The sequence below is a fragment of the Myxocyprinus asiaticus genome, chromosome 25, assembly GCF_019703515.2.
Source record: "Myxocyprinus asiaticus isolate MX2 ecotype Aquarium Trade chromosome 25, UBuf_Myxa_2, whole genome shotgun sequence".
Lineage (NCBI taxonomy): Eukaryota > Metazoa > Chordata > Actinopteri > Cypriniformes > Catostomidae > Myxocyprinus > Myxocyprinus asiaticus.
The window spans coordinates 19,124,015-19,133,156 of record NC_059368.1 but is presented as its reverse complement, the minus strand read 5'-3'; the positions used below and the strand labels follow the sequence as shown (position 1 = coordinate 19,133,156).

General features: G+C 38.4%; 1 protein-coding gene across 4 annotated transcripts in view; it reads right to left on the bottom strand.

Moving 5' to 3' along the window:
• Positions 1-410: 410 nt before the first annotated feature.
• The window catches only part of LOC127416457 (signal-induced proliferation-associated 1-like protein 1), a 140,346-nt gene continuing 131,614 nt past the window's right edge, over positions 411-9,142 (bottom strand). The window contains exons 17-21 of one of the 4 annotated variants that reach the window (XM_051655833.1): positions 7,316-7,544; positions 6,368-6,541; positions 5,328-5,439; positions 5,066-5,144; positions 411-3,465 (exon numbers count right to left, since the gene is read on the bottom strand). In XM_051655833.1, the coding sequence (XP_051511793.1) occupies positions 3,322-3,465; positions 5,066-5,144; positions 5,328-5,439; positions 6,368-6,541; positions 7,316-7,544 (738 nt within the window). In that variant the 3' untranslated portion in view covers positions 411-3,321. The remainder of the gene's footprint in view (positions 3,466-5,065; positions 5,145-5,327; positions 5,440-6,367; positions 6,542-7,315; positions 7,545-9,142) is intronic. The other 3 variants (XM_051655835.1, XM_051655836.1, XM_051655834.1) reach the window with 3 other exon arrangements.

The following is a 9,142-nucleotide window of genomic DNA, read 5'->3' as shown; positions in this document are numbered from 1 at the left end:
TAAGAGATGTCCTTTACATTGCTTTTCAAGTTGGAACAATATTAGCATTTCCACAAAGAGAAGGTCTTTTTCAGCATATGAAGGTGACTTCATTCAGTAATTCCGTAATACCAGTGGAAGTTACCACCACACTAACATGAGATGGGATGGAAGTATGGCCATTGTAGGGTTAATGCCACAATCAGAGGCAGATCAGCAAGAGGATGTGAGGAGCCCTTAGCAATCCAGCCATGCTCTTCGACAGGCTTTGTTGATTACTTACTGCAAGGTGCAATTATCCTCGCTGTTACCTCTGCACAAATCAGCCTCTCCCACAAAAGCACAACAACGATGATGAAAAGGCAAAAATATAAAACAAGGGCATAGATCACAGAAATAAACACGAGGAGACGTGGAACGACATTCAAATATGGCATTTAAAGAAATTTATTGGCTCAGAAAGCAATGGCAGATTACACCTCATTGAGGAGGTGGCATGCATGCAGCATTTGTTTTGACCAGTTCATGAATAATTACAGCACCTCAAATCAAGTTTTTTTATTATTATTTATTTATGAAACCTTAATATTGGAATCACTGGAAATTGTCTCTTTTTAAACCTCTACACTTTACAAAGATGATGAACAGTATATGTAAACATTACTTTTCATAATTGTAATGCTCCTCAATAAAACACAATTCTTTAAAGTTCAGATGGGAGAATATATGAAGTAACGTCTAATGACACAATATAAAAGACATACAAGGAGGGAAGCACAATCCCAGCCTTGCCTCTTTTAAAATTAACTGCATACATAACAAGAAACAACATCAAGAGCCATATGTTTATGCATGTCCATAAACCAATAGCAATAGAAAATGTATACAAAACAAAAACAGTGCAAAGAAATTTAAATCAGGAAACTAAGAACAAAATAAGAAAAGAGGAGAATGAAAAAAGAAACATTCACATTAACATAGTCATCAATATTTTACCTTTTTTTTTTTTTTTTTTTTAGAACAAAGCCATTTATGTTTTAAAAATGATTCAGGATTAAGAAAGCTGGAAAAAGGAATACCAAACCAGAGGGGAGGTGAGAGATGAGAGAATAAATAGCAGTCATATTTTCAGCAGTCAGGAAGTTTGATACTCATTTTATACCCTCCTGTGTACTGAAGGAGCAAAACTGAAAACTGCAGTGCGGAAATGAAACTAATAATCTCTTATTCACTTGGGCATGTTATTCTCTGTGTTGTGCAGTCAAAATGTTTGGCATTCTTAGTTTTTCATTCTCCACAGGTATCAGGAGGCAGTTTCTGAGATACTTCTAGTGATTCCTAGAACAGAATCGATTATCGCTGCATGCTACACAAGCGCAAATCAAAGTTACCTCCGGATCCATTGTGCACATCATCTTCGTAATACATAAAGTATCTAGAAATTGACACCGTCTTCATTATACTGAGAAATTGGCTAGTGCTTGCTGAACAGTATAAAGTGGCCCTGCTGACCGGAAAATTTAGATCTATACAATATACATTACTGGGACAGTGATAGAACTAGGGCAGAGTGTTTAGTCTTTGATGATTTTTCTGGTCCAGGAATGCCACTACGTTCAGACGAGAGAACCAGGAGCAAAGTGCAATAAATGGGTGTGAGATTACAGGGCAAGCTGTTCAATATTACTGATCCCAAGCAGTGAACCTGGCTCTTAACTAAACCATCCCTCTGGTTGGATCTTCCTCTTGGTTCCACACTCATAACGCAATGATGGCCGCTTGAAAAAACTCATCCAGCACCTGAGAACCTACTCTGTGTGTATGCAGACCATTAAATTTTTCAAGGGAACTTGTGTCTCCTGTTAACGGTTTAATTCTTGAAGGCGCCTCATGCTCTTCTTACATTAGAGTCTGACTTTTTATCCCTTTTTTCAGAAAGGCAATTCCTCTCATCCCTGATATTGGATCCAACACCCGTGTGTCTGCTTTTCATTGTGTTAACTCTCTAAATGAAAGGTTTCCAAGACTACTGTTTGCATGGGTGTGTATAGGCAATGTGTAAACAAACTGGAATAGATTACAGCTGAAATCAAGTGAGACAATCACTTATCACCACTAGATGGCACTAAAGAAACAATAGCAGACTAGGGCACCACGACGTGCACAACAAAAGGTACTGCAACTCAGGCTGAACTCTACTAAAAATAAAAAACAAAATAATAATATAAAAACAAAATAATTAACAGACCCTTCCTAAATAAATGGTATTCACAGATGTCTGTTGTACTGCACGCAAAGAGAATCTTATTTACTCATAACAACTGAAATAAATAACGGAACTGTTCTCAAATTAAGACTTGTCCTTAAATTCCAGATCGGCATTCTTGGAGACTGTAGGATCTCCAGCGTTCGTACCACAGACTTAAGATATACAGCTTTGCGTAAGAGGAATCGAGGCAGAATATTGCCAGAGTCATTATGGTTTGCTTTTAGTCCTGCAGAGCTTGGTCTTTAGGCCAAGGATTTAGACTCCCTGCTATTGCTTTGATTGATGTTGAGATGAAACACCACAACACAACACAAGTATTGACTTTATTGTGAGCAGATCACTTCATGCCACCTCAGAAAAATTGTCTTTTTCTTCTTCTGAAATGCAAATGGTATCCGAAGAGCAGGGAGTTTTGTAGATTGATTTGCCAGAGCATGCGGGCAGGCTTTCTACAAATTTGATAGCGGAGCAGTCAAGAAAAAAAGCAGAAACTCCAAAACCACAATGACTCTGCAAAATTTCACAACATGGCAAAAATTGGTGCTCAAGGTGAAATGAAGAGGATGCGCTGAAATATGGCCATGTAGCTGAGTCATGGTTTCGTTTTTTTTTTTTTTTTTCTTCTACTAGGTGTCTAAGGTCTGGATGGGGCTGGGCTGTAGCACTGTCCAAATGACTGAAACAGAATGTCAGATTGGCAGTTGTTAGTAGGACACAGGAGGGACAAAAATGTAACAGCCTGGAAGGCAGAGGCTGGCATCACAGACAGTTACTAGTTACTCCTGTGGGCACTTCTAATGATGTCCCAAGAGATCTGGAGAGGCGAACTAGAAGTATAGATTTTTTTTTTCTTTTGCCCTCCTCCAACTTTGAGTCATGTCAATGTTGGTTCCTCATCAACAAAGTTTAAAATGTTTAGCAGTTCGTGAAGAAATGTTAATGTGAAAATGAAATTTTTGAATTTTGAGTGGATAGTTCTCAATCCGGTAGCACATGGTGCAGTGAGTAAGTCTCTCCCATGTCTGTCTGGTCCTCAGAAAGTCCATTGATTTCCCCTGTCTTCTGCAGATGACTCAGTTCAGATCGATGGTATTAAAGACCCATTCTGTGAACTTCTTGAGCTTGGCTGCAGAGCTTTGAGACTCTTCTTGCAGCCTCTGATTGTCCTCCCAAAGCCTCTTAATTTGTGCCTGCAGTTTCAATTTATCTTCCCTTTCCTGAAGTAAAAAAATAAGACGAGAGACAACCACACACATTAAACAGTGCAAGAGCTCAATTAGTAGAGTTAGTAGGGTTGTAAATACAACACACGAGCCAAATAGATAAACAAGAACTATTCCAGACAAATCAGCTAGAACTGTTCTATCTAAAGCAACATTCTAAGAGTCTATTATAAAATGGATTGTTCTGAAAGTTAGATTGGATGATCCATGTAATGCTATGATGATGCCGCTATAAAATGCTAAATAACACAGCTGTGACTGCACATTCCACATCTATGTGCAACATTGCCTGGCAACCGTAAACAGCCTACAGTTACACTTATGAACTATATAACTTAATGGAAGAATAGTTTATTCTGATAATTCTTATTAAAGGACTAGTTCACCCAAAAATGAAAATTTGCTGATAATTTACTCACCCTCAGGCCATCCAAGATGTATCTGAGTTTCTTTCTTCATCAAAACAGAATTTAAGATTTTTAGGATTTCATTTCAGGCCACCTCCTCTAAACAATGTAAGTGAATGTACTCCATTTTTTGATGGTCCAAAATGCATATTTAGGGTGCATCAAAATAATCCACACGACTCCTGTCGACAAATAAAGTTCTTCTGAACCCAAACGATTGATTATTTTTAGAAACAAAACAATACTTATATACTTTTGAACTACAAATGTTTGCTTCCGTACATCTCTGTGATGTGCGCTCATGAGAGGGATGACATAAGATCGTTGGTAAGGTCACGCGTCACCTGGAGGAGGAGTCAGGAATTGTATTTTATTTTATATTGTTTTGAAATTGTTTTGGACTGTTTTGGTTTGTGAACAGCACAAGTTTCTCTTGTAAACAATGACGCGCTTCCTGACTCCACATGATGCGTGACCTTACCAATGAGCTTAGTCATCCCTCTCATGAGCGCACGTCACAGAGATGTACGGAAGTGAACATTTGGAGAGGAGGAGGCCTGAAATGTCTTAAATTCTGTTTTGATGAAGAAACTCAGATACATCTTGGATAGCCTGAGGGTGAGTAAATTATCAGCAAATTTTCATTTTTGGGTGAACTATTCCTTTAATTGTAACATTTGTGTCACTCATGGCTGGGCAATACAGTCATTTTACCACTGCTTCTTGTGGCTTATTGCATTAACATGCCATACAATACCATGGCATTGTTGGATTCTTGATTCTGATTGGAATGTCTGTAAATCAAGGTGCTGATTTTTTTTTTAACTGCACAGCTTAGTGGTTCCAATTTTGTTGAGGTTTTTATTTTTGGGTTCTACACCATTTGCGCCATTGTTTTTTTTTTTTCCTTTTTCAGAAATAGTAATGGTTGCTGTGGCTGTTTAAAGCAATTATTTAATTGTGTGTTGTTCTACACATGAGCATTTTAGGTCTGAGAACCTGAAACATGTCTTAGGATAAACACATTATACAGTATATACACACATGTGTAAGTGGTAAAACGGACCGTTGAGTTATTAAAAATTAATGCTCTCTGTCGTGGCTGCATTAGCATCCCAGGTGCGTGTTAATTTTTTAATATTTTAATGGTCAGTTATACCTGACATATTATACTATCAAGATCTCACCTTCTTCAGGTCCTCCTGCAACATCTTCACCAAAGCCTCCAGCTGAGAAACCTTTCCACTGTAGCTTGTAGGCCCTTCACTAAAATAAAAACCAGTGTTAGGGTTAGAACAAATGATTACCATGTGAAAAAAACAACAACATAACAAACAAACCAAATAAAAGTGTTCAATATTCAGTGATTAACAGAATCCAATATGCATTTGTTGGGATGTTAAGAAAGGTTTGACCACAACAGGAACGGTTAGATGGAGGTGAATGTACCTAGGAGAGAGTCTGGAGTGGGGCACTGGCTGAAGGTCTAGGTGTTGAGGACTGAGTGAACTCTCTCCTCTCTGACTGACGTCCTGAGAACTAAACATATATCCTCTCTGGACTGAGAGGAGAATGGGAGAAAGTGTGATGGAGTTGAGAGAGAGAGAGAGAGAGAGAGAGAGAGAGAGAGAGTGTAGGTGATGACAAACATAGCATTAATTTAACTGTGCTGAAAGCTGTTTTTGCCATATGATAAACAGTGCCTTAAGCTGAACACAGCCACACATTCCAAGCCAATAATTTACATCTGTCCAAAGGTGACATTTCACTTTATATTACAGCAGTCACTCATACTAAATCCTTGAGTATCAGTAAATTTTGCTATTTGAGTGCACAGCCACCGTTCTCCACACCCGCTCTATTTCCTACCGATGCTAATAAATCACGTGGTAGTCTTCAGGCTGACAGTGTCGACTACATTAGTTACAGTCAACTGGTCGATTAGTCTGTACAACCTATAACTAATAATGTTTGAATAAAAATAAAAATGTTTGAATCCTTAAAGGTCAAGTAACTAATGTTGTACGTTTCACTAGCACTTATGCGTCCCATTGGTCTTGGACTTTATACTGACAGTTGTTGCCATGGATATTTTAAGTTTTTATTCATTAACTGCTGCCTTGTAACCTTAGAGAGGGTTTCGTTATCTTTTTCTAGGCCACTGAAAAAAGTGCAAGTCTTCTCATGTGATCATGTGACTCATCTCATGTGATCATTTTAGTGCTATTAATTTCTTTGTGTAAACTTCTTTAATGTGGACAATTACTTAGTGCACCTTTAACCTCAAAATCCTTAATTATCTTAAACCTTAAAATTCACAAGCACAAGAGCACACACCTCATGTTCTTGACTAGTAATTTGTTGTCAGGAAGACAACAAAACAGAAAAACCCAGTTTTAAAACAAAACTCCCAAAGGAAATAGACAGGTAGATTGGAGTGCAAAGCTGTGACAGCTCAGGAGAGATAGAGAGAAAAGAAATGGGCTCACTGCGCTGTGGTCTTCTCTCACCCTCAAAAGCATTGGCAGCATCCACGAGGTGGGTCCAGTCCAGGCCGCTGTCAGTGTCCGTGTCTGGAAGGGGCATGAGACCCAGTTCAGGTGGAGGCAGCCTCTGTCGCTCATGCAGGTCTGCTAGAGACGTGTCAGATGCTGAGAAGTCACCTAACACATAGCCAATGAGAAAACATGAGGTGGTCTGTCTGTGTGTGTACCTTTGTGTGTGTTTTTGCCCAGTTAGAGCTTGTGGAGTGTGGATCTTACACAACATAATTTATAGAAACACTATCAACTTTAATTTAATTGAGAAACATTGCAATGCTCTCTCATAACTTAAGAGTAGTGAGTTTTGGCATACAGGCAAATATCTGGCATATTTACAAACAGCTGCTGTGCACAACATATCAAAATAGATATAAGGCTATTGTGTTATCGACTTTTTTATATTTTGTATTGTCAGGATATTTCTAAAGACTGTCCCACCCTGTACAGGGTTCCCATACTTTGTGGCCAATTAAATTAATTTACATTTTCATGACCTTTCCAGTCACTTATGATAATTTCCGTCATTTGTGATTACTGAATAAAGACTTCTAAAAACCATTAATTGAGATCGAACCACAAATGAATCATTCAGATGGATTTGTTAACCAGTTTGACTAATTCATTGAAAAGAAATGATTTGCTCACAAATGAGACAACACTATGGTTTGCAAGCAAGTTTAACTCTACATAGCGATATTTAGCCAGTGAAATATTTTAAAGCACAGTATAACTAGAATAATGTGTATATTCATTGAAACTTCCATGGCTTCTACAGACTTTTCCAGGACTGGAATTTTTTTTTAAACTCCTTCAAGAATTTAAACAACTTCAAGGTTGAACATGGGAACCCTGCCTGTAACAGTGCTCTGAGCCAATCATGATGGTCTTTCTCACCATGCATCTTGATGCCCATTTTGTAGGAGGGTCTACGCAATGGGGCGCCACGGGTGGTTGGAGATCGCGGAAGGGTAGAGCAGCTGAAGAGCACGTCGCTGGCAAGAGCCTGCTCTAGAATGGAATCTCCCAGAGATGGCAGCCGTTGACCCCGATATATACTCTCATCTGACAAGGTGCGCTGTAGAGAACGCCGCCCTGAAGTTGATGGGCCTGAGGAGGATGACTGCTGGGAAGAAAAAGAAAGGGATCTATTATTGCCTTCACTGATGCAGCTGGCTAACCTTAATCAAAAACTGAGAGCTAACCACCTCAAGGTATTATTATATTGCATGTAAAGGTGAAGTGAATATGTTATACTCTATCGTAGCTTAATTTGCAGGGACAACTATAATGTGGATTCGTGGCACTATCAAACATCATTCTGTTTGAGAATCCTAACCTGACCAACACAGCTACATTGGCTCAACCAATAGTGTGAGTTTGGGGTGGGATATAAACTCACTGAGCACTTTATTAGGAACACCTGTACAATAGGGGTGTAAATAAATATCGTATCTTATTGTATCGTACGATACAACGCCCACAATACAATAACACGTATCATACGATACATAAACACATTATAGTGTAATTAAAATCAAGCAGCACAACAAGAGCTGCAGAAACTCCTCCCCGGAGAGGCTGAGCGCTCACAGTAAAACAGAGCAACACACTTACAGTACATAGTCAAGAAGATCGATGGCAAACACCAAGTAGATTGTAGCGTTATAGCTTGTCGAATTTGCCAAACAATGGTGCAACAGTACATTAAACATGTCGTTTTATTTTCGCCAACAACACCGGGCAAATCGGTGGATTTGTGATGCAGAAACACAGCAGCAGCAAAGCTGAACCTATCCAAGCCGACATGGAGCGTGACATTGAGCAAGAGTAACAAAAACAAAACTCATTGAAAAATCTGTCAACGTAAGAAACCCGCGATTACATGAGCCTGATTATTCTCTGGTTTTGATGTTGAAATGTAAACAGGTATGAGTACAACACTTGCACACGTTATAAGCCGGTAATAACGGCAGTAAAGTTTACATGCAATGTGAAACCAGGGGAAGAGAGTAAAAAAAATTACGTGTGCCAACCGGTTTTTGCTCAAGCTGTTAAATAATATTGGATTATGTACATATATAGTAAAACCAGAGGATAGGTTTCTCTCTATTTTCTTTATTTTTCCACTACTAAATAACACTGAAAGTAGATTTTCCTTACTACAGTCACTTTAGCTTATTCTCTGGGGGCTTTAAGACATTAAGGCATGATTTTCTATAAAGCTGCTTTACAACGATGTGTATTTTTCTCAAGAAAAACATGAAAATTGTGAGTTCATATGAGTTTTTCCTCATTACTATCAAAAAATAAATGCAGTGCTGTTTATGTTACTTTATTATAGAGCTCTACTTTTTGTTTCCATCGAATTGCAATGTCAGACATTGTTGTGAGATTTATGATTTACAGTAAAAGACATTTATGCTGAATCCTTGAATATGTTTTGAGCTAAACATTTGTGGGCACTGTTTTTTTTTTTGTTTTTTTCCTATATCAAACCAAACCGTATCGTATAGTAAGGCTTTGCATCGTATCGTATAGTGAAATTTGTGTATCGTTAAATGCCTACTGTACACCTACATATTCATGTGATTATCTAATCAGCTAATTGTGCAGCAACAGTGCAATGCATAAAATCATGAAGATACGGGTCAGGAGCGTCAGTTAATGTTCACATCAACCATCTGAATGGGGGAAAAATGTGATCTCAGTGATTTGGACCGT